The 24,728-nt window shown below is 38.5% G+C and overlaps 5 protein-coding genes across 9 annotated transcripts; 4 read left to right on the top strand and 1 right to left on the bottom strand.

The window, feature by feature from the left end:
• Window positions 1-102: 102 nt before the first annotated feature.
• On the bottom strand, window positions 103-13,216 carry LOC108112883 (putative inorganic phosphate cotransporter). 2 transcript variants are annotated; one of them, XM_017223229.2, is made up of 6 exons: window positions 13,038-13,216; window positions 8,799-9,468; window positions 2,103-2,275; window positions 1,475-2,038; window positions 883-1,413; window positions 103-773 (listed from the first exon to the last, which is right to left on the bottom strand). In XM_017223229.2, exons 2-6 carry the CDS (start codon window positions 8,860-8,862, stop codon window positions 558-560), a joined length of 1,548 nt encoding a protein of 515 aa, XP_017078718.1. In that variant the 5' UTR covers window positions 8,863-9,468; window positions 13,038-13,216; the 3' UTR covers window positions 103-557. The 2 variants fall into 2 exon arrangements, with proteins under 2 accessions (XP_017078718.1, XP_017078717.1); XM_017223228.2 differs by lacking the exons at window positions 8,799-9,468; window positions 13,038-13,216 and adding an exon at window positions 3,732-4,123.
• A 1,425-nt stretch (window positions 13,217-14,641) lies between these two features.
• On the top strand, window positions 14,642-17,928 carry LOC108112884 (cilia- and flagella-associated protein 161). 4 transcript variants are annotated; one of them, XM_017223232.1, is made up of 7 exons: window positions 14,642-14,750; window positions 15,525-15,795; window positions 15,854-16,199; window positions 16,474-16,528; window positions 16,590-17,105; window positions 17,157-17,261; window positions 17,317-17,928. In XM_017223232.1, the coding sequence occupies exons 3-7, from the start codon at window positions 16,156-16,158 to the stop codon at window positions 17,515-17,517; spliced, it is 921 nt and encodes a 306-aa protein (XP_017078721.1). In that variant the 5' UTR covers window positions 14,642-14,750; window positions 15,525-15,795; window positions 15,854-16,155; the 3' UTR covers window positions 17,518-17,928. The 4 variants fall into 4 exon arrangements, with proteins under 4 accessions (XP_017078721.1, XP_017078722.1, XP_017078720.1 ...); XM_017223233.1 differs by lacking the exon at window positions 14,642-14,750 and having other exon boundaries at window positions 15,071-15,779; XM_017223231.1 differs by lacking the exon at window positions 14,642-14,750 and having other exon boundaries at window positions 15,071-15,795.
• An 83-nt stretch (window positions 17,929-18,011) lies between these two features.
• Window positions 18,012-18,984, top strand: LOC108112885 (trypsin-1). The gene has a single exon (XM_017223235.1). The coding sequence runs from the start codon at window positions 18,063-18,065 to the stop codon at window positions 18,834-18,836; it is 774 nt and encodes a 257-aa protein (XP_017078724.1). The 5' UTR covers window positions 18,012-18,062; the 3' UTR covers window positions 18,837-18,984.
• Window positions 18,985-22,324: 3,340 nt separating this feature from the next.
• Window positions 22,325-23,092, top strand: LOC108112098. Its single transcript, XM_017221847.1, has one exon. The coding sequence runs from the start codon at window positions 22,325-22,327 to the stop codon at window positions 23,090-23,092; it is 768 nt and encodes a 255-aa protein (XP_017077336.1).
• A 602-nt stretch (window positions 23,093-23,694) lies between these two features.
• Window positions 23,695-24,546, top strand: LOC108112370. Its single transcript, XM_017222199.1, has one exon. It carries the CDS (start codon window positions 23,701-23,703, stop codon window positions 24,502-24,504), a length of 804 nt encoding a protein of 267 aa, XP_017077688.1. The 5' UTR covers window positions 23,695-23,700; the 3' UTR covers window positions 24,505-24,546.
• Window positions 24,547-24,728: the final 182 nt, after the last annotated feature.

Here is a 24,728-nt window from a genome sequence, read left to right as displayed (position 1 = left end):
GTTTCGGGGACAGTTAGTCCCGTGAATTCAGTCTTCAGAGGTATGTCTTAAGTGATGAAGGGATGAAGAACCCCCTTCCCGAATCCCATAAATACTCATATATTGGTTGTTCCTTAAACTAGTAGTTTTTAATGGTTTTCATACATTTGGTGGCTTGCTTAACAATCTTCGCTTGAGCGGATTATTTAATTTCAAAACAAATTAGTGAGAGAACTAAACTCTGTCGCTATCACAATAAGATAAGAAAACTACACATTTGCAATGGTAGACCTCGATTTTTCCCTAACTAAACTTGACGATTTGTGCTCGATTTGGTGTGGTTTTCGTTTTGGATTCCCCAATTTATTTACAATTGGAAGCTAATTGTCTTTTTTCTTTAGCGGTGTTTATGCAGATATAGGAATAGATCAAAGGCTAACTATCAATATTAACAACATTTGGCTTAATGAATAGATAACTAAAACGAGAACTAAACTACGTATTTCGTATAGTGTACGGGTTAATGGTAATGACGCACGACTACGGCTAATACTACGGCCTTCTTTTTTTTTGGAGTCTTAAGAGCTGGAGATGGCCGCTGGCGGCGTGCTGCCATTGCTTAGCCTTTGTGGGGTGGTGGTGCTGGTCGTTTGAAGAGCAGGCTTCTGCTCATCATCCTCGGGATTGTCCCAGAACTGACGTTCACCGGATCCGAAGATGTTGTAGAATGTACCACAGATGATGTACACAAAGGCAGCGATGAAGAACACGATCTGCCACTGACCCATCATGGGCTGGAATAGAAAATAGTTACATAAGTAAATTGATAGAAAAGTTTTTAAATATATAAGATTGCAGTATAAAGTTGTAGTAAATCTCAAAAAAAAAGCTTCACAAACTCACCTTGCTGGGATCAGAGATGAGGTGACCCGCTGCAATGGGCGCTAGCAGACCAGCCAAATTGGCCGAGCAATTCGTGATGGACATTAAAAAGCCGGCGAAACGCGGGGTGAGGTCCAAGTGGTTGATCTTAAAGCCGGAGTAGATACCTCCGTTCAGGCCCACTCCAATGGTGAGAATGGCCAAAGTCAAAGCACGATCGCAGCCCGTGTAAGAAGCGGCAATCAGAGCGATTCCAGGACCATATTGACCAATACTGTTGATAAGTTTCCTGGTGGCCGTATGCGAGAATCTCTTTGAGCTGATCATCCAATCGGCAACCACTGAGATGAACATGGAGAAGAGCCACATAGCCAAGTAGGGCAGGGAGCTGAGCAGACCATTGGACTTCAGGGAGAAGCGGAGCACCTGCTTCATATAGGTGGGCAGCTCGGTCATCAGAGTCTCATAGCCGTAGTTGTGACCCATGTGGGCGAACAGAATGGCGTAGAAGGGCAGCGACTTAATGATGGCCTTGAACGGAATTGGAGGGCTCTAAGAAATAAGAAATTAATTAATAAACTTCTTTCATATCCCAGAAAAATCAAGAACCCACCTTGACCACATCGGATCCCCAGAGGGCATCATTGATGTACTTCTTCTCGCGCTCATCAATAGTGGGATGGGAAGAGGGATCCTCGTATACAAAGATCAGGAAGGCGATGGACCAAACGGTTCCAACAATTCCAAACACATAGAAGATCGATGGCCAGCCACCATCGAAACCGTATTCAGCCAGCAACCCGGAGAGTGGCATCGAGATGATGGTTCCAAATTGAGCACCAGCATAGACAGCAGCACCCATTCGTGATCTCTCGTTGGGTGGGATCCATTTGGCCAACATGGCGTGGGTGCAGGGCACAATTGGACCCTCACCCAGACCCTGGATAAAACGCACCGCACACAGACCCCAAACACCACCTCCACGAGCAGCCACCGGGACTAGGAAAGCAAACACTGAGTTGATCAGCATGCCATAGCCCAGGAAGCGAAGGGAACCATATTTCTTGGCCAATATGCCAAAGGGTATCTGAGTGATCACATAGCCATAGAAGAAGGATGACAGGATATAGCCCTGCAGAGCTGAACTCCAGGCGAACTCGCCATCCTGGGAATCATCCTTTAAAGGGGGAATAAAACATCAATAAATGAACATAAAAAGATTAATGTTATAGTTAACTTACAATGGGTATATCCCGATCTCCACACTCATCATCATACTCCTCTTCACCGGTCTTGATAGCCGTGTGATTTACCATGGCCACAATGGCCACCGACATGTTGGTGCGCATCACATACGCATTGGCCATGCCCAGGAAAAGCATGAAGGTCACAAAGTACCGGGTGGCAAAGCATCCTAGAAAAATTCAAAAGAAATTCAAAAGAAAATTAGTAAAATAAAAATACCAAGAGAGAGAGCTTAGAAAACCAAAATATATCGCTCTGAGAATGTGATTTATCTTGCTAAATCAGTGAATGCGTCACTTAGCCATAAGCATGCATAAAATAATTCATCGAAGGCAAGCGGAAGTCTTGTCAACAACTATAAATGTTAGCTGGCAAATTATACATATATAATTCGGAAACGCAGAAATAACCCAAATATATCGGGGTTACAAGCGAGATATGAATATATAATCTTTTCTGGGGTTTGCTTAGCTCAAGGTTCATTGCTCGTAATCGTGATAAGGTTCTCGGCAAGCTTGCTTAATGAATCATTTGAGATTGCAGACCCTAGATAATAATTTTCTCAAATTTCATTTATTATTTCGGTTTAACATTGATTATTTCTTTCCTATTGGAAACCCAACTGAATTTTCTCTTGAATTTCACATTTGTTTGAGGTAATTTAAACCCCTCCCTTTATTTATTTGATTTTATGGCCCCGAAGTCATATTAGGAGATCGCTTTTTGTTATGACGATGAAAGCAATTGTTTACGCTGGGGTGCTTGAGTGACTGTAATTTCAGTTTTACTGCCGTTTGTGTCATTTGTCAAACGTGAATCGTCGGCATTTCCAGTAATTTTCACGGCCATGAAACACGTGATGTTACCCAGAATTCCTAATTTGCCGTACAGTTGTGTTTTACTTTCTAGGCTTTGGGCCTGGGCTTGGGTATTTATGGTTTAATTAGAAGGTGACGCATAGAAAGCTCAAGGCTAGCTAGCTAAGCAGAAGTAATTAAGGCAATTTACTTTCAAAACTAATGAACTTTGACCACTGAATCAAAAAACGAGCACGATAAGCTTTTTGTGTTCAATAACCCGAAAGATTCATTGGAATTTACTTCGCTATTTTTCGGGAAAAACAAAAATTTTGACATAAACAATGGCCCAAAACCGCCAAATTGCTGAATCGAATTTAATTTTAAAAATATTGTTATTCGCTCGCCGTTTATTTTTGCTCACGCAGCATTAAATCGCGCGATTTGCTCGTTTTTTTTTCTCTGGTTTCCCCGGCAATTTCCACCAACGTCTCGTGTTGCACAATCACTTGCTTTTGCTTTCGTTGGCAGCAATCTGACGATGAGGCAAAGCACGTGTATATCACGAGAAATCAGTCCAAGGGGAAAAAGCCGGTCGGCCGGGGTTGGGATGTGTGTTTAAAAGGGGAACGAACGCACTGTGCCTAACAACAATATGCTTCGCCTATTATTACGCATACGCAGGGTGGCCATTAGGAAAAAATGTTAATGAAGGGGAATGGTTTAGGAAAAATAAGAACAACTAGTTAGTGTGGTCAATAATATTTGTGATTTAGGGAAAAACTATTTCTCTATCTTCTATTATCTGCAATTTTCAGCTTAGCTTACTCTGCGGCTGTTGCTCCAAAGACTCGTGGAGGTTCCTCTGATTCCACACCAAAACATGACCATCGCGATGGCGATGATTTAGACTGCTGCGTCGAAAGGGCATGGTGTTCGTTACAACCCTTAACGTAACTTAAATTCGAATTTTTCTAGTTCGGTTTTTCTTCTCGAGTTCAAGACTTTTTGCGCACACGCTTAAACCATTTCATTGTCTATCTGTCGACTTGGCCGGCTAAAGACCGTAACATATCGCGGGCTGGGTAACTCGAAGGCTTGTTTAAGGAAAAACTATCGGAAAATTGTCTGAGACCCAATGTGTTCTGCCACCGACGTTGAACGGTCAACTACTGACTCGGTAATGTTCCGCTCTCGCTTGTTGCTTTTAGATTTTTCTACTGAGCGCCAACTGTTGCGTCGCCTTCATTTATAAACTTCTGTGGGTACGGTGTATGAGTATATCTGCGGCTATTGGGTTCGGATTCGGATATAGAATGAGTGTGTACGGTTATGCGAATGTACATACGGCTATGGCTCTGCGCCGGCGTCGCTCTCTCCGCCGCCGCTTGTTGATTACATCAGTTTTAGTGTTCAGATTTCGACTAATTAAGTGAGGCGATGGAAAATTCTACCCTGAAAAATGCATCATTTCGTAGCGGACGATTGATGTCAATTGATAGAGTGAACTCAGTGGGACCCAAAGTCAAAGAAATCGCACCAGCCACCTATACATAGTATATATGTCTAATTATATCGGATGGACGTAAGCAATGGTGCTGGTACACATTCTCATCTCGTGACTTTCGGCACATGGAAGACGAGGTACACGCGCTGACTAAAATATGCACAGCTAAGTGATTATGGTAACATCAGTGGACTCTTTTGAGTATTGGGGAAAATACTAAGTAAGTTTTCGGCTTTCTTTTACGTGTTTTGAGGTCATTTATTAGAAAAAACTAATATATTTGTGCATACTACGAAAGAAAGAAAACTCAATGATCAGCTTTTTTAGTTCAACGTTTCTTTGAGCTTTCCTAGCCACTCATAGGAATAGTAAATGAGACATTCATATGTAAATATGCCTAAAGACCCAGGATGAAGTCATAGAAATGCGTCGCCCTTAAATGGAGGCGCCCCCACAAGGTGCACAATGTATATAAATTATTTCTGTGTAATTACTGGTCACGCCAAAATATATACTCTATTTTAATCGTTTTGACAAGTTGTTGCTAAATTTGACATGGGCCGAAAGATAGAACAAAACCGCATACCATTTCCATTATTCTTTTGATTTTATCATTATTTATTATTTCAACAAACCGCAGAGCGAGACCAAAGTTGAAACTGTAAAAATAGCTACAGTCACGCTTGACTCGCACAAGTGATTGTTTATATATAGGAGTGGATGTCGAGCTCGCTCTGAAAAGCCGCCGCCGGCTGAGACAGACACGTGTTTGTCGCCTGTCTCTGCTCACAAGTTCAAATTGCCAATTCAATGCGATCACAACGACTAGTGAGTGAGCTTCTATGTAGAAGTGGATATCGTTTTGGATTGCAAGACAAGATGGTTGTAAGACCATAACTTTACAGTGCTATATAATAAACACAAATTCTTGTATTAATATAAAATGTTTTTAATAATGTATATTAAACATTAATTATAAGATTTCTCAACTTTAATAGCTAAATACACTCAACAAGTCTAAGAATTCATATATTCGAGATTTCGCCAAAGAACTTAGTTAAGTCCCCTTTCACTTTCCTGCCTTTTAATTATGGTTCCTTTTGTGTTAATTGTGGTTAGCTGACATTGAGCGTGTCTGTCGGACTCTCGTGACAAATAAAAAGAGAAGCCATTCACAGTGTCTAGTTTGATGCATACCATATTCTAATTATTTAAGTGTATGTAGGGTGTATTTTTGGCAAATCCCCTAATGGAATACTTTATGGCTAGGCAGCGGTACAGTTGTGCGCGCCCAAAGCAATTAAGTGATTTTTCATTTTGTCTGCCAACTATTGCGATCTATTTTAGTTTGGCAACAAGATGGAATATAATAATATATTGATAATTGCTTATATGGGCATTTGAAAGAGTTAACTATTTTACATATAATCTACATGAGGTCTACAAGCTTTCCTTACGTTTTCATTGCATGCTTTTGGGGTGAGCTTTGCTGCGTAACGTAATGTTCAAATGTTACGTAAGTAAAATAAGTAACGACTTTAAAAGGGTTTTTCTATGGATTTTAAGCATTCTTTTTTAAATATTTAACTTGTAATTTAATGAAGAAATTTGTGAAAACATTCTGGGGAATTCTGGCTGTATAATAATCCCCGATTTGCCATAGCAACTCGCCATAATAAAGAACAATTGACGTTTATTTGTCTTTCAACTCAATTTAAACATAAACAACGAGTACTTGTCGCATTTGAGGTTTCCCGGTATTGAATATCTTGAAAGGTGTCAAAGAGTAGTGCAAATATTTGCGGCTATAAAAGAGGTAGCTTTGTTTTCGCAGAAGGTCAGACTGAAGTCGGTCGTAGATTATTTGCCCAACTTCATCAGATAAATCCGATTCACATCTATGGCATTGGGTTAATTGCTCTGTAATTTCTATTTTGGTTTCCCTTTTTGCAGGTAAACCCGCAGATAACATTCGCTGAATGAATGTCTCGTCTATTTTCGTGGTAATTGTAATCTACAAAAATAGTAACAAGCACACTTAAGAGATGAGATGACTAATTGGAATGCCACTCACTGTAGAAAAAAAAAAGTGGAAATAAATAAAAAATGTAAATACTATTCTGAGAAAACGTCGCAAAAGTCACGATCTTAAAAAAAATATAAAAGGAATTTCAACTGTCCAAATTGAAAAGTTTATTTTGTCTGCCATCTCACTTGCTCCCATTAAAATTTAAACCTACTTTGTAAAGAGCAATTTTTCAATTTAGCAAGTTGAGCTGAGATGGCCCGCAAATCGGATTACGCCAGTGCCTCTAGACGTCAACAATACTATATGCGTGTAGATATATATACATATCAGATATATCCCATGGAAATATAGAACGGATATGGGGCCTCCAGTCGAGCGCATCGTGGCTTTCATACCCTGCCTTCCTATTGTTAAATTACTGGGGGGTTATTTTTTATGATGAGACACCCACCTCTCACATATGATTCCAAACTGCGGGGGCGTTGCCTGGGAAATTGTATAGATAATATATTCACCGTTTCAACCAATTAACCGATGACATGTTGCAAAATGACAAATCCAAAGGGGCCACCAATTCTAGTGTCAATATCAGGGCCAAAAAGCCATCGACTTGAGGCAAAACGAAAAAACTTGGCAATTGGCCAGACTGAAAATCGCTCTCATTTCGAAATTGTCGACACGAAAAGCTAACATAGCTCTGTAATCTGTAATCGCTAATGAAAGCACAAAAAAAAAAAAAGTGAAAAGTTCTCATCGGAATCTCAAGGCGAATGCATTTCCCCAACTGACCTTAACCGCTAATCTTGCGGGGGTAAAACGAGTTCTGACAGAGTTCATTTGCACAGTTATAAACACGTACAGTATTTGGAATTTGTTGCGATTTATGGCTATGTTTTGTTGGCCATTTTCGGGCCTTTGCCGGTAACCGGTTTTTGTCAGTTGATACCAAGCTATTTGGCCACGAAAATGGCAATCCGGGAACTCAAACAAACTGTGTCAAGTGTCGAGCAGATGACTTCTGTGTACAATTTATAATAAGGAAGCAAAGACAGCGTAAACAAACCACTTGGTCTGCCCGCTAATGGCACAATAATAGGCAAATTAGGCAAGATGTTGACTCAACTGTATTAACAGCAACTAAAATAAAAATGAAATTTCAAAGAAATAATTTAAGCTTAACTAAAAAGGCTGCTAAAGAGTGCAGTTAGTGCTAAAGAATAACTATATGGCTAAAACTATAAACCTTAAAGCCACGAAATGCTAAACTTCAATTTTAGTTTCATAATTTCCATTTAAAATTAAATTTTCTTTTATATTCTTTCAAATAAAAATACACTTCTTAATTCATAACAATTATTTGTCATCCACAAACATGAAAAACTTTTCCCGCTTGCCAAACTCAAACTCTGTGTCACACGTTAATTGTGAATTTGGCTCACGCATTGGCGACTCTTGTTAATAATGGATTTTATTTTTCTCCTCATTTTTGTTGCATAACAAATAACTTCCGTTTACCGGCAACCTTCTCGTCCATTTTCGGGCGGATTTCGTTTATTTAAATCAAGTGGATTCCCGGAGAAGCAATGAGAGGCCCATTCAATCGACTTGAAGTGTAATTTTTGAGTTTAACGATTGCCAAATAGCCGGTCGAGTACGTGTGCACACGTTTTTTTTCAGCTTTAGGTTCTGTTCTGCTAATTTGCTTAGTATTTCGAGCAAGTAATAAATAAATAAATTATATGGCTCAGCGATTGGGACACATATCCGAGTGAATTGTCGTTTGCAATAAATGGGGCAATTACCCGGCATCTGAAATCATAGACTGAGGCTATGCATCAGATGGATTACAAGCCCAGCGGGTAATTGTTCGAAGAAAAGAAAGCTAAGGCGTATATAGGCATATTACTAAGATCACTGATCATTAATTCGAGATTTAAATTACTTCCTAAGGCTGAATCTTATGAGCTTAAGTTCAAGAAGTTAATTACTGGTGTTAGCAATAAGTACTTCCCACTACTACTTTGTTGTATTACTAACTTTAATATTCTCAATGGAATAAAGATATTTTCCCAAGATAATTTAGGAGAATTAAATAAGATACAAGGTTATTAACTCACCCCCTTTTATATTTATATTTTAATTATCTTATTAGCTTTTGTATTTATGATGTTTTTGTCACATCCCTATCAGTCCCTTGATAATTGGCAAACAAAAAGTGCAATCACAATTGGGCTTTATCTCAGTCATAAGTGTAATGAGAATTGTGAATTATCTCTGTTATAATTAGTAAACATTACACCATTTTATAGTGCTACTTTGGCACGCTTTTCTTCTGTAAAATGTAGTAAGGCAAACTCACCCAATGCTGGCTTCTCCAGATCCTTTTCGGTGCTCCCACAAATGGCCTCCTTTGACGCGGACATCTTGCTAATTGTTGTTTTACGAGTGCAGGCTTTGTAAGTTTAAGGGCTTTGTTTAAGTTAAACACAGAGTGTTAAAACAAATTGATTACGACGACGCTGCAGGTGGCGCGTTTAAATATCACAATACTGCATACAATGCAGAAAAAACAAACTTTTGCGGGGGTGTAGGCAATGTTGTTTATGGAGTATTTGCGGTTTAACTTTTGTCGGGGAATTTCATCCCACCACCTATATGGTATTTATTATGATTATTTGCACAATGATCTTGTGCTGCTGGGGATCTTCAAGAGGATCTTCAGCTGGAACTTTCAGATTACTTCACTCGCGATCTACTGCCGTCGGCAGTTGGATTTGTTCTGATTGACAGACAGCGTTTTGTGGGCCTTTAAATAAGCCCCGATTCAGGTTCCAAGTCGTCGTCAGACGTCTGCTGTTTGCACGATTTATTCGCCGTTTTGCCGGGCTTGTTGACACTGTTGACTCTTTGGGGGATGTATGGATGTATGGATAGTCCCTTTCCGCCTCTCCAGCAGTTTCTTTACTTTTCTGGCTGGCTAGCTGGCTGGGTGGCTGGCTGATCACAGATCGGCAGATCAAGCTGTTAATCTGAAAGCAGAGAGCGGTAAATAAATTAGTTTGATAAATTTAGCAGGCTATCGGCATCAATTGGTTAGACAAACGTGAAAATGTCCATCGTCATCCCGTCGAGTTTGACATTTGATTTTCGAGATCTCACGAGTCAGTCTCCCTACGCACGTTTTCCCAGTTAACAGTGACTGGCGATCAAATATTTGACACAGTGAATTGACAAATATAAAATATATATATTTATCTCTCATATAACCATATCCATAAGCTCAAAATGAACTGGGGTACAGTTTGGCACTGTGATTTCTTAGCCAGTTCTGTGAGGAGACCTTGGTTGGCTTTACGTTTAATATGTTATAAAAGGCATTGCAAGGCTAGTTTAATATTTGCATTTATATCTCACATTGGCAATGTAATTAACCTTACAGCTATCTACTTATCTCATTCGAAGTTTAACCACTCATACATTGACAATTTTTCGGGGCACCCTGGTGATGTAATATTTGTTTGTTTTTTATTTTTTGGTTGCCCGCAAATACTACCGAAAATCAAAACAATGTTTTTCTTTTCACGAAACTGGTTACGTTGTTTTGCCTGGCAAGATTTCCAGGTAAATTGATTATAACAGGGCTTTGATTCTACATATATTTAAAATTAAAAGCCCCGAACAAAAACCCAGTTGCGTACTTGAGTTTCTGTGTGAGCCGAATTTCAATTGTCGTTCGAATTGTTTGCACGTCAGAGCAAGCCCATAAGAGCAGAGAAAGAGAAAAATAAAACGTTTTTGGAAAGTTTCATAAGTCGTTGGGGCAACCTGTTGATGTGTTTGCGCAGATTTCTTAGAAATTGAGCCCACACAATGCCTTAAATTGGTCTGTTATTTGAATGCCAAAGTCGGCAAGTTCGGCAAACAAAAAAATCACAATAAACATGTCAAGTGGTCACCTCACTAATTACACTCGAAATGCCTTTAAATCTCCATAAGATAAGCTCAAATTCTTAGAAATAGTTGTATTCGATAAACCAGTATAAGTTCTAACATTTTGAACATTTTATTTGAATACAATGTCATGATATATTTACATTTTATTTGCATTATAAACTTTATTACTTTCAAGTAGATTTATAAATAAGCTCGTTGTGTAATTAATGAGCCCCGTTGCACTGCAGAAATATTCAGTGTTTGCTTGGCTTTATCTCTTTATTAGCCGGTGATCAAAAATAGAAACGTGATTTCTGTGATTACTTAATAAGATCACTCGGTAGAGTAGCGCAGATCTCGAGTTTCCTTTGCCGCATTTCTGTCACAAATATTGATCAATTTAAACAATTAGCAATCTGACATTTCGTTAAACATTCGGGCTATCAAACTTGGATAGAGTGATTTTGCATTTTACGGCCGCTAAACGACCGCAGATCGCTAAAAGCAGTCGCCAGCGATGGTTGCCCTACTCCTGGCACGGATCTGAGTTATAAATACTAACTAGGTATTATATAATAGATTGAAATTAACTTAATAATTGTGAAATTAACATCCACTCATGCATAAATTGTGAAAAAGTCCCCTAAGGGAGCCAAGGGATCTCCAACTCTCCATAAATAATGGCCATAAGTATAAATTGCAATTGTTTATTGCTAATTGTTGATTGCGTCGCAACTGTCAGTTGTCTATGGTTTATAACTGCATTTTGTCGGCATTAAAAGTGCATTACTAAATAATAATAAAAGCCCAGAATTTATAGAGGGCCATATTTAATGCCGTATGTAGGGACCAAATAAAAAATATATGAATCTAATCGCAATCGCTAATGCCTCTTAATCGGATTCAAAACCAAACAGAGGCGCTAAAAATGTGCTCAAGTGGCGGAAATTTGGGCAAGATAAGTCGCTTTAGCACTGAGAGAGAAGCTGCCAAAGTTCGAATTGGCCAATAGAATACTTTTCCTGGCCAAAACCAAGAAAAAAAATAATAATAACCCGAGTGCTCATAAATTCCCAGTCAGACAGATTTATTGACAGATTGCCGTTCGAGTTCTTCTTCTCGAACAGGTTGCCATGAGGCTATACTACGACCGTAAATCAAAAACGCTTATCTAAGAGCACTCGTCGAGTGGGGGAGGGTGGCACCTCTCATAGATTGTACGGTAATACGAACTCCGGACTCGAAACGAGATACTACTTCCTTTTGGCCACGAAACACGTGCTAATTACACTTCATTCAGCCTTTCTTCGGCTGACTGAAAGATGCCGCCATAAAGGAACCCCGAAACGACTGGCATCATATTGCCTTAATTATATCATAATTGGACATTATCGCTGGTCCATAAACCAGTATTCGTCGTTTATACGATGGATCCGTGACAAGGCAATGGCAAATTTTCCACCCAACGAACGTAGTAGATTGGCATTTTAAGTGGAGAGGGATGGGTTTTACTCTTAATTTATTTTAATGCCATTCACTATTTGTTCCAATTGTTGGCAACATTTTCTAAACCATTTCCAGTTCCAATTCAATTTTCAATTTCATTTCCACTGGCTGTAGCTAGTGTTTGCATTCAGCTTTTCAAGTTCAAGTTCAGGCCCGCGACTCAACCTCAACTCACATTCACATTCGATGCGGCCGACTGGCTGTACACCTGGGAAAAACTAGCTATCTAAGGTTGGATATGATATTCTCTTTTTAATGTATTTTACTACATTTTTTTTAATAACTTTGACTAATTCCTAATATTTTTAGATATGTATTACTATGCCAGTGGTAATCAAAAGAAGGCTATCAAATATTAACAAGTGATGGAAGACCAAACTTCACATTCTGCATTTTGCATTAATCAAGTACATACATTATTTTCTTTCAGTGCAACTGTTATTATCACAATCTTAACATTGTTTTCACTGTTCTCGAGCAGTGGGAAACTGTTTGGATCAGTGGACTTGTGCGTTCTCAAGGGGCATGTCTCTTGGCCGGACTTATCTGCTTATCGGTGCGCATTTTTGCACTTGAGTTTGGCTATCGAATTGGGATTCGAAACGAAAGTAAATAGGGTGTTTTGTAATCTCATTAATCACCCAACCACTTGTCTGCGCAGTGGAAGTGAATGTTATGGTTACACAAAATATGTGCTTAATTCGTAATCGTAAATCATTCACTTCGATCGAGTTCCTTGACAATAAGAAACCGTACCTTTTGTTCTGCTTAACTCGTTTTTTATTTACATATATTTTATTGCCCCTTTGTTTAACATTTTAATTCGATACAGAGAGGTTTTAAAACATATTTTTAAATTTGTTTATGGATTTAATTGGTTGTGCGGTTTTAATCAGAAACTCACTCACCTCACACCGAAAGCAGCAGAAAAAACGCGGGCACAGGAAAAACAACTTTTTAAAAATACAAATCAGCTGTTTTAAGTTATCTGTTTTTAATAAGATATTTACACTTTTTACTCTTTACTCTCCTTTTTTTTGCAGTGGAGGCCAATTAACTGGATCTCAGCGAATTAACAGACAAAAACAAAGGGAAGAGCGAAGTAAAGTGGACAGCACAGCGAAATTCTATCGACTTAAACTCTAGATTTACCACTCACTTTTGATGAACTGCCGCTGCGGGTGCTTAGGGTTTAGTCTTATGGGTTGAATTTTCCACGCACAGCCGATGGAAAACTTTCTTCTTGTGAAGTTTTTCACTCGCTCTTTTCGCCACGAGCGTTGGCACTGTAATGACTTACTACCTCGGCTAATTGAACGTTTTTATAATTCTGTTACTGTTTTTTTTTTTTTCTGTTTTGTTTGTCGTTTTTACTCGCAGAGCAGTAAAGTCAACAGAGGCAGCGACGTCGACGCTGGGAAACACGAAGCTCTCAATTTTAATTCACCGGACGAGCTTCGTTTTGCTGATAATTTACCTGTTGGGACAGGTGATAATGCCACATTGTGATAATAAAACAGCATTATAAACCACTGCCAAATGCTATAATAGGGTTGACTGGCGAGGATCTCACTCCCACTTCCAGCTGACCCTGTCAATTGGCTGGCTTTATGTGAGTTAACCGGTTAAAGAGAGAGAGAGAGAGAGAGTAATTACAATTAACTCTCTTTAGAGAGGATATGTACTCAGTTTGCAAAATGCAAAAATCGTGTGCCGCTCACGTGAGCACACTCGCACTTTCTGGCAAATTATTATTTAATTATTCTCTCGCCCGCATGAGAAACACATGGCGGTGCATGGATAGAGACTTTTACGATATTGACAAATTGACAAGCCCCATAAGGAGATTTATAGAAGGAGGAATTGACGTCAAGAAAGGGTTATCGACTCGAACGAAATATGATACATCCAGACGCGCTAAGAAACAGTTTTAAAGAAGACTCTGTCACTGACACCGTGAAAACGGATTATACAAGTGTTTTATAATCTGCACTATTCTCGAAATAATCAAAAGTATATATTTTTGGCTTAGTTTGAATTTAAAAACATTTTTAGTATACTTTTGGTTGGTTTTGTTTTGGGGAAAAAAGATTCTTATATATTTAAAGAGCACAGATTTGCTTTTTTCTTTTCATCAAAAATCGATGCTTAAAATCTCCATTATGGAAAAACCATTATTTTTATTGAAAGACATTGGAACAGGATAATCGAAAGAATTTATAACACAATTTTATTATATCCTCATTATACCAATAAACTCCATAAACCGTCTATGGTTGCGATAAGTCTAAGGCCAGTTCTGTTCTCCAGGTAGCCAATATCAACTGATTTTGGTTCTATAAAGAGTCGTAAAACACAATCTTGACCAGCAGTAGTCCGGTTATACTATATATATAGTGCCGCCCCATGAATGAGCGAACTACTTAAGAACGGGAAAAACTTAGTCACATGATTTCGGATTGTGGTTAGCGGATTAACCGAGCAACCCAACAACGGACTCTGCATAACCTTTCAGAGATCTCTTATCACCAGGGGCCATAAGTATGACATCTTCAAGTGCCATTCAATTGGCCATGCCAAATCATATTTAACCCAACTGTTTTACTTTTTAGTACCTGAGAATTATCTCGCTATTAATTGTATTTCAGAACTCGAGATAGGAGGTCTTTTTGATGACGGAATTGCTGGATCGATGAAGATATTTCAGCGCCACATTTGATCTGTTAACATTTCTTTTTGGGGCCCGTCGTTTTGCGCTGTCATGGGTTTGGTTTGGATTTCCATCTTTTTTTCACTGATGATAAGAAATCGCTTTTTGCGGGCTATTAACAATTTGGAAATAGATTGCATTTTCTCAGGTGCAAACAAAACGGTAAAAGTATTTGAAATTATCTATGATGAAATTCCAGGTAAATTTCTATTGAGTCGAAAGATGAGTCACAAAACTAAGGAGATAGCCAATCTAGGAGAGCAATAGAGTTGCCATTTAAAGTTAATTACGATTAACTCGAAATATCTTATCATCTATAAAAGACTAGACAGCTTGGAAGTATACCAACCTATGAGATGACAGGATTTCTTATTGACTTCTTGAAAATAAATTTATTAAGAATTCAGGCAGGCACAGAGTCACAAATTAATCCAACTGATAGGATCAGTTTTATATATTTAAGTTATTTATTATTAACTTTGCTTAATCTGATAGCAAGTCCTAAGAGCTGAAGCTTTTAAATTATGGTGTTAGTCATTCGATTTATGGGGTTTCTATATTTATAATAAAAGGAAGAGTGATTTACATTAACTATTAAGAACTTTAAGTAACATTTTGCAAGTAGAAGAGGTATTACTTTACATGACTATCCAAGATAACTACTTTCAAATGACTTAAGTAAAAATTCTTATAATCTTCATTGTTTATCTGCCAGGAGGAGCGCTAAAACTAGTTACTAAATCTATTGCACTTTCCATTGCCCTAACACCTAAGTACCAATTGACCAATTTTAGAGCCCAAATCTTTCAAATTATATCTCTTACTAAAAGTGTTATCAAACCAATTCCTTAAAAAATAGAACTATAGGCTACACTAGCCATCGTATTGAAAACAACACATAATCGCTATTATTTTTGCAAACATAATAAATTCTAGTGCAAAAAATAAAAAGGAAATAAATCAGTGTCGCGCTGAACATTGGATGGCTCGATTAGTAGGCGCGCCCTGGAGAGGAGGTAAATATGGTCATAAAACTTGGAGCCCCGGCGACAATATCGCAAATGGCCCCCATTGCAATCGAGTGCCTAGATAAGAAACGTGCCGCAAATCGGCCGAGTAACTTGCTCACGTTCACGTGATGTGCACGCCGATCCATCCGGCCGGGTACATCTACAGCAACCCAACCAACAGGTAAATCAGCACACAGGTAAAACCACAACAGCCCAACGACATCGACGATAATGAATAACGAGCACAATTAACAGCGGACGATGTGCTAAATGTTGATACAAAAAGGCTTATCTTGTCAACGATATTTGGCTCAGACAACCGGGGAAGCTTTACTAATGATCATGGAACGTTGGCCATTTATGATGCCTCAGGTGAAAGAATCCGACTAAACAGAGTTAAGTTACAGCAAACAGCGCCAATCATCGTTGTTTGAGCTGTCCGAGAGCGGCAAATAAATAACTTAGTGCTGTGAAATGTGTGCCAGTGAAAAATATTGGGTCTGTCATTACTCATACGACGCGTGTGCCAGCAAAAGAGCTGATTACATTTGCCATGAATGCCTAAAAGTAGACATCGGTTTCGAAACGTGGTGAAATCGAGGTGGGTTTATAAATATTTGTTATCTTTGAATTATCAATACTTGTTTTCGGAACATGTTTCTCGGTCAAATTTATCTAGTATCCTTTTATTTTTCTTGCATTCCTTAAACAAACATAAAACCTTTAACATATAACATCATTTTCATACAAAACTGCACACCAACATTTTAATTTAAACATAATTTACTCATAGTTAAAAATTTAATAACTTATCGCTTACCAAAACACAACAAAATGCCTTGCAGAGTCGGTGATATCGATTCGATTTCTTCCAGGTTCCAGCCTAGTGTAAGAATTGGAAACTGGGTAGAAGAAAACTGTCTGGAGGAGGTAAGATATTAAAAATAAGTATATAAATATAAGCAGTTAGTTATATAAACATTTAATCTAGGACAAAATAGTGAACTTCAAGAGACAACGCGATCGAGGCGAACTTCTGGTGGAAAAGGCACGCACACTATATGATAATTTCCACAAGGAGATCGTTTTGGCCGCCCCCAAACAGACCATTATTTTTGGAGCTATTGTCCAATTAATGCCCATCTATATGAACATCGGTGATATGGAGACATCCGATCTGAATGCCGCTTTGTCAGTGGTTATCAATGAAAAGGTGGTGCGAAAGAGTCAATCGGTGAATGAGGATTGCGAACTAACTGTGGCGCCGTCGAAGAAGCCCTGTGTACGGAACTCTTTTAAGATAATCAGTGGAGATGGTCGGGATCGCACTGGGGAGAACATCAAGTACGGCCAACGATTCCAGCTGCAGTGCATGGCCTCGGAAAGCGATCCCATTGTAGTGTACAGTGGGCCCAAGGGGCAAAATCTGCAGCAGGGCGTTAAGGCCACTTATTTGTCGCACAAGCACGGGGAGCTAAATCTCAATCTGGGACTTGCTCATCGAAGTGTAAGTACTAGTTTTAATCTATATATATATATATACACAGATCTCCTTTAGAGATTTAGCTGTCCGGACAACGACATACCCTTGGCCTATACGAATTGGTTCTGCAGGCATGTTGACCCAAAGCAGCGTTTTGAAAGCGAAGGAGAAGATATTCCTGTAAATAAAAAATTCTAACTATATTAAGATAATATTGAAATCTACTCTACTACAGAGTAACACCCCTTTGGTGATTGTACACGCAACCACAAATCGAAATCTAGCTGCGGAAAATGTTCTAATTCAAACCCTTTTTGGCCCGGAATTTCTGGTATCCGTACAAAACTATCGTAACATCTATAAGCACGAGATCTGGAAAAACGTGTGGATGATCAGCAATGGACATCATGGACATGGAAGTTCTACGTCTCACTGAGTTCCTAAAGTATAAAGAGTTTTAAGAACATAACATATTCCAAGGAAAACGGGCACAGCAATTAAGTGCTGTGTGAACTTGATTTTTATGTGGCGAAAATTTAAATTTCGCACATAAACATTGCTGGGCCGAGCCCCTGCTGTTTGGCCTAGATAGAAATTGGCATTTGTCGGGCTAATTTAAAGAGAAACCAACTTTAACTGGAACGGTACTTAAGATAATTGGTAGATTCGGTTTAAATTTAAGATTTTGATTATATTCTTTGGGGTCATAAGCCAACCCTAACAGAATATATGTTAAATTTCTAATATTAGAAAACTGGCAAATATTTAACAATCGATTGACGTATTTTTTTGGCCTCTCTAAATTAATAAAACAATCTAACAACGAAAATAAATGACCCCCCACCTAGTTTCCCCGCCTTATCAGAGCTTCTTCCCACACAAAGTGTGCCATTCAGGCGATAAAACCACTCGAACGTAACACCAAACCAGACCTATAAATAGAGAATAACAGAACGACATTCAACACACTCAACCTTTGCCATGTCTTCGGTTAACAATCTAGTAAAACTTTCGATCCTACTCCTCGTGGTGACTTTTGTTCACTGTGAAATGGATATGGCCGAAGAGTCACGGATTATTGGTGGACAGTTTGCTTCGCCTGGGCAATTCCCGCATCAGGTGTCGCTACAATTGAATGGTCGTCATCATTGCGGTGGTTCCCTGATCTCTGAGACGATGATCGTGACAGCTGCCCACTGCACTATGGGTCAGAATCCGGGTCAGATGAAGGCCATTGTAGGAACCAACGATCTGAGTGCCGGAAATGGTCAAACCTTCAGCATTGCCCAATTCATCATCCATCCGCAGTACAATCCGCAGAGTCAGGACTTCGATATGTCACTGATAAGGTTGAGCAGCCCGGTTCCAATGGGAGGTGCTGTGAAGACCATTCAATTGGCGGATTCGGACTCAAATTACGCCGCCGATACGATGGCCATGATAAGCGGTTTCGGCGCCATCAACCAGAACCTTCAACTGCCCAATCGTCTTAAGTTCGCCCAGGTCCAATTGTGGAGTCGTGATTACTGCAATGCCCAGAATATTCCTGGTCTCACCGATCGCATGGTATGTGCCGGGCATCCTAGTGGACAAGTCAGCTCTTGCCAGGGTGACTCTGGTGGCCCACTGACCGTCGATGGCAAGCTGTTCGGTGTGGTGTCCTGGGGATTCGGCTGTGGGGCTAAGGGACGTCCGGCCATGTACACCTATGTGGGTGCTCTGAGGTCCTGGATCAAACAGAATGCAAATGTGTAATTGGAAAAAGGAATTGGTTAATCATTCACTAATCGGCTTGACTAAAACTTAATGCAATACTACTAATCTGTGTTTTATTTTTATATTTCTGTTGATATTCAGATTTTAGTTCCAATGGTATGGTATTCATATAAATTGAAATTTTCTTATATGGTGGCGATGATACGGTTTTTGTTTTATTAATATTTTTGGAAATCTTTCACATTTGCTTTAAAGAGTTAGCCTTGAAGTTTTTAATGAGTAATTTGGAATAATTCTGATTGCTTTAATTTCACATTTTTCCAAGTATGCACAATTCCTAAAATTACAGCATGACTTAATGTGTATAACAATCAACTTCTTAGGCCAAAAAACTTTACACAAATAACACTTCATAATCAAAAAAAGGAAATACATAAACATTATCGTAGAGTCAAGTTTGCTTCCTTTATTATTATAAAAAACTAAATAATATAAAAATAGCTTGAGAAATATAAAAAATGTATTTATTTCATTAAGATAATAAACTTATTAGTAAAGTTTTTTTTTAATTTGTGGGAAACCTAGGTCATTTTTAGGTGTTTTTACACATTTACATTTGTAATACACTTGGAACTATATTTAAAATACTAGCAGAATGTTTCCGCAGATGTTGCAAATCTCTTTTTCTACAGCTTAAGTCTTCTCCTTAAAAACAGCATTGTTTTGTTATTTTTTACTGGAACGCATTTTATTTTCCTAGTTGACCGGGCCAGGTATTGTACCGAACGCACCAAGCGCACCGCTTTCGCCTTCTTTTTCCATTCGATCCACAATCATTCCGATAATAGCACACTCCTGTACAAGCAGAACAACATGCGACTATATACTGACTTTGTCCTTCCTGAGGAAGGATCATAAGGACGCCGACTAAGGCCAAAAGGACAATCTAGGAAGGATGCTAATTATTTTTGGGTTATTTTATTCTCTATTTCACTGTACTGACCAATAATTTCATGCTGGCTTATAATTTGGAACTGAAGTGGATTGCAGAGGGGACCTCTATTTTATACACCATTTGAGGAATGGGTTGGGAATGTATTTCGTCTAAATCCGGGTACCCTCGATAAGATTCTTATGAAAGCTCCACTTTCAAAGAAATAACTTCATCATAAAATGTTGTATAAAATTATCAGGGTATTCTTTGAAACTGCTAGAAACCTACCACGAAACTAGATTTGTATACCAATCATTTTTTCTTATGAAAGCTCCAATTTCAAAGAAATAACTTAATCATAAAATGTTGTATAAAATTATCAGGGTATTCTTTAAAACTGCTAGAAACCTACCACGAAACTAGATTTGTATACCAATCATTTCTAATAATAAGAGATAAATAAAAAATTCAAATTTTAAAATCTTACAATGCAATGCAAATTCAATGTCTCTTCTAGGAGAAGTCAAAAAAATCAACCGTTTCTAGGAAATGTTTTTATTTTTTCAAGTGAATAAAATGTTTAAGGAGAACTATTTTTATACATTTTTACACAACACACCTCTACAGATATGTATATAAAAATTACCATTCGAAAGCCCCAGCAGCTTTGGCTATTCTCTTTTTCCCATACCTTAGCCCAAGCAAATCCAATAAAAAACAAATAAAAATCCAAATGTAACAGCATTGTTTTAATGTTAATGAAACAAACAAGACTATCGGTCTGTTTTCATCTTGAACGCAAATTATTTTCCCTGACGCCCGGGGTAGTGGCCATAGCACCAAGCGCATCGCTTTCGCCTTCTTTTTCCATACGATCCACAATCATTAGAATAATAGCACTCTCCCTCACAATAAGAACAAGATACGACTATATACTGACTTTGTCCTTCCTGGGGAAGGATCATAAGGACGCCGACTAAGGCCAAAAGGACAGTCTAGGAAGGATGCCAATTATTTTTGGGATACTTTATTTGCTTTCACTGTACTCACCAATAATTTCATGCTGGTTTATAATTTAGAACTGAAGTGGATTGAAGAGAGACCTGTATTTTATACCTAATTTGAGGAATGTGCTTGGAATGTCGTTGGTCCAAATGGAAGAACCCGCGATAAGAATTGTATGATGGCTCCACTTTCAAAAAATAACCTGGTCATTAAATATGGAATAAAATTCTTATGGTATTCTTTAGAACTACTACTTACCTACTACCGAATTAGATCTGTAAACCAATCAGTCCTAATAATAAAAAATAATAATTATAACAATTCAAATTTTACAAATGAAATGTATTGTAAGAAGCAAAGAAATCAAAAAATTTGTTTTAGGTTTCAATACCCATTATTTTACTAACACTAAAATTTTTTAAGTGTATATAATTTTTAAGATAAATGTAAGCTAAAAATAAGTTTCAAATAAAACATAAAATATATGGCATATTCTTATCGGGACATTATCCGCTTATAAAGGAATTTTGAAGACTGAATTTGTCCCACGGATTAGAATAATCATTGAATTGCTTATTAAACATAATATTTTAGTTTTTAGCTTGTGTCTGTTTATTCGCTTTAATTTGGTTATTTATGTTATTAAAACGGATCATTACAAAAATGTATACCAAAAGCCGAAAGTATCTTAGCCTTATTTAATCTTCTAATGTTTCATCCCAAGACTACCATTTTTCAGGATCGGACATCCGGGAAAAAAGAAAAATAGTACTGTTTTGAGGAGGGGATTAGTTTATGCCACCCTTTTTATAAATAATTTATAATTTATAACTTTACGAAAAAGCGGTGCCGTTACGTTGTTAAAGAAAAGGCTGAAAGATTTGAATTTGATTGCTTTATTTTCGCAGCGATGTGACTGTCTTTCTACAGAGATAAAAAGGGAATGTTAAGACGAGCCGAGAAATCTAACACATAATTCAGCATACACTTGTTCTTGTCAGTGATGCTGACCAAATAGTAAGAAGTGATTTAAACTTTAGCTAGGTGACTGCTCTCGACAAATACTTTGAATCAAACAGCTCAGTTATTTTAAGTGCAATGACATCGACATGGAAACCAGTGCTAAAGGCCTTTCATGTGACCTACCATTAAGTTCAGACTTATTGTGTTTTATATGTTTCAAGATCTATTGTTCGAATGATATACACCAGGGATGCTCAACGCCTATGCTCAAAATGCTCATTTGTTTTTGTAAATGCTCGAAGCATAGCGGCTTGTTAGCCCATAAGCTTTCAGCGCTCGCCGCAAAATCTGAACACATTTTATTTTCCTCCAAAGTTTGTTAAGTGGAAATTTAGTCTATCAAATTCTCTTCATGGACAATAAGACTCTAAATATTTTATAGTGAATAGAATATAAAACATTTCAAGAAATATGCTTATCAATTTATGTGCTAAAAAATGCAAAGTATTTCAAATTAGGGTTGTTGATAATAGACATAACATGTGGCAATGGAATGCGAAAAATATGAAAGATTTTTTAATATTTAGAAGCGAGCAGCTCACTTATGTACATTAAGTCTAGCGACATGAGCAGTCGAGAAGTAGAACTTATCAGTGCTAAAGGCATGTCGGCTGCAACTTCAAACGTAGGTTGTTTCATATGTGGCAAGTTCTTTTGTTCGACAGACAGTATTTATGCCACTAAAAAATGTGGACACGTCTTCCACAAGGATTGCCTACTGCGGTGTCTAAGCAAATCGGTCTCGTGCCCCCAGTGTCATTCTCCCTGCCACAATCATCTTATCCACAAACTTAACCTGAACTTTGGCGATGCAACGAATCTCTACAGCACAGAGTCTAGTACTTTCTATTTCGAGTGGATGTTATTGGATCTGGTTGGGGAGGACAGTACGATCCAATCCCATCTGCCCCCTGAGGGTGCTATTGAATGTGGTCTCAGCGAGAATGGACATCCCACATTTGTAGCACGAACTTACTTTAAAGACGATTGCCTCCCGGCCCAATATGTGCCCAGTGAAAAGAGGGCCTATTTGAGTCGGAATGGTCGCGCTTATATAAGTCGCACAGTTGTGGAGTTGCTGGTGTTAAAAGATTGTGACTACAATTGGGTGGCTGGTCGGCATGGTACTCATCCGTACGATGCGCTGCCCACCGGATACTCGCATCTCGGCGAGGTGACCTACACAGGACGCAGCCTTTTCGGTGGAGTCATCCGTCTGGGCAAGGTTTATCCGTCTTACAAAAAGATGTTCATACCACACCAGCGACAGGAGATGGGTCTAGATTCCTACGAGGTTCTAGTGGTTACTCCACGAGAGCAGGTCGACCGCTAATACAACAAAGATAAAAATGTTTTTGTATGAAGATAAAAAAGAATACAAAATATTTTGTAAAATATAAAAGTATTACCAAATTTAATCGCATTCGAATTTGTCCATTGATAGATAGGTAGAGCAAGTAAGTTTATTTAATCCCGCAAGTCTCTATCCCCAATCCCCCAATAAATATGTTTATTTTATAAATTTATATTCTCAAAACCAAAATTCGTTGGCTCTCTTATCGTAAGAGAAGTGTTTTTCATTAGGTAAGTGTTGGCTCTCTTAACACCCGAAAAATGTATAAAAACAAAAATAAGATTATAGTCAAGTGATTCGAACAGAGCATACCCCTTACTCTGCTTACCAATATATCTATATATTTAGTCATGTATAAAGACTTTATCCCTATTTTACCTAATTTTTTTTTATCGAGTTCTCAGCCTCCATACGGGCAAACCTGCAGACTGACGGACATGCCTAAATATTTTCTAAACCCTTCCTTCTCTTCATAACATATTTTCCAACATGCTCAATATACCCTTTAACTGTACAAGCAATAGGTGCTTTGGAACTTGTTATTTTCTACGCGTTATAGCTTAGTCAGTCAGGCAGAGAGCTGCGACATGGAGAGCCAAAAAGTTGAGACTACCAGCGCGGATGACACAATCTCCGCGGCTGACTCATCGCCGGCGTTGAATGTTTTGTGTTCCATATGTGACGCGTTCCTTAGAGCGAACGACATTGTTTGTAACACCAACAAGTGCGGTCACGTTTTCCACAAGAACTGCCTAACTTCTTGGCTAGATAGTTCCCTCACCTGCCCACAGTGCCAGACCCCATGCGACCAAAATCTCATCACCAGAATATACCTTAACTTTGCCGAAGCCACAAAGGCCTGCGATGAGACCCCTTCCGTTACGAAGTTCTATAAAATGGATACCCATTTCGAGTGGGTCCCCATGAATCTCGATGAGGATAGCCGTACGGAGGACTCGCATCTGACCCCCGCTGGAGCTCTACGATGTGGGGTCAACGAGAAGGGGCATCCCACATATGTGGCTCGTGCCTATTTCAATAACGATCGCCTGCCGGCTCACTATGTACCGAAGGAAAAGGTTGCCTATGGAGGATGGGATGGTCATGCCTATGCTTTAACAGATGGCGTTGAGGTTCTGGTGCTGAAAGATTGTGACCACGAGTGGGTGGATGGTAATGATGGATCCTATCCGGAAGATTCTTTGCCAACTGGATATTCCCATTGGGGTGAGGTCACATACACGGGACGCGGCTGGCACGAGGGAGTGCTCCGACTGGGCAAGGTCCATCCTTCCCACAAGAAAATGTTCGTACCACACCAGGATGAGGAGGTTGGCCTTAAGGAGTACGAAGTTTTGGTGATCACGCCACGGCAGCTTTCATATTCTTAATCATTATGTTTTTTACAGCTACGTACACAAAATTATAACTTGTTCAGCTTTTAAAAAAATATAAAATTGTGTGATATTTTCGTAAAATATTTTAAATTAGTTTGATTAAATAAAGTTTTGTTTTAAAATCGGTTTGGGTTCAGTTTAATTGTATGTTTTATGTCAGCTAACAACTATTGTTTACCATATGAATATTTAGACCGCACTTGTACATAAATATAGAG

Source organism: Drosophila eugracilis, unplaced genomic scaffold, assembly GCF_018153835.1.
Source record: "Drosophila eugracilis isolate 14026-0451.02 unplaced genomic scaffold, ASM1815383v1 contig_90, whole genome shotgun sequence".
Taxonomy (NCBI): Eukaryota; Metazoa; Arthropoda; class Insecta; order Diptera; family Drosophilidae; genus Drosophila; species Drosophila eugracilis.
The sequence above is the reverse complement of the archived record's forward strand: the minus strand, read 5'-3'. Positions and strand labels throughout refer to the sequence as shown.

What these genes read in the sequence shown, in the direction of transcription:
- LOC108112883 (XM_017223228.2), bottom strand. Translation starts at nt 3,834, where the DNA reads ATGCCCTTTCGACGCAGCAGTCTAAATCATCGCCATCGCGATGGTCAT. An exon ending in TTTGGAGCAACAGCCGCAGA is followed by an intron (nt 2,276 to 3,731) that starts GTAAGCTAAGCT and finishes GAATTTTTCTAG; the next exon opens with GATGCTTTGCCACCCGGTAC. An exon ending in GGGGATCCGATGTGGTCAAG is followed by an intron (nt 1,414 to 1,474) that starts GTGGGTTCTTGA and finishes CTTATTTCTTAG; the next exon opens with AGCCCTCCAATTCCGTTCAA.
- LOC108112884 (XM_017223232.1), top strand. Translation starts at nt 16,156, where the DNA reads ATGCCTAAAAGTAGACATCGGTTTCGAAACGTGGTGAAATCGAG. An exon ending in AAGAAAACTGTCTGGAGGAG is followed by an intron (nt 16,529 to 16,589) that starts GTAAGATATTAA and finishes CATTTAATCTAG; the next exon opens with GACAAAATAGTGAACTTCAA. An exon ending in TGGGACTTGCTCATCGAAGT is followed by an intron (nt 17,106 to 17,156) that starts GTAAGTACTAGT and finishes GATCTCCTTTAG; the next exon opens with AGATTTAGCTGTCCGGACAA.
- LOC108112885 (XM_017223235.1), top strand. Translation starts at nt 18,063, where the DNA reads ATGTCTTCGGTTAACAATCTAGTAAAACTTTCGATCCTACTCCTCGTG.
- LOC108112098 (XM_017221847.1), top strand. Translation starts at nt 22,325, where the DNA reads ATGAGCAGTCGAGAAGTAGAACTTATCAGTGCTAAAGGCATGTCGGCT.
- LOC108112370 (XM_017222199.1), top strand. Translation starts at nt 23,701, where the DNA reads ATGGAGAGCCAAAAAGTTGAGACTACCAGCGCGGATGACACAATCTCC.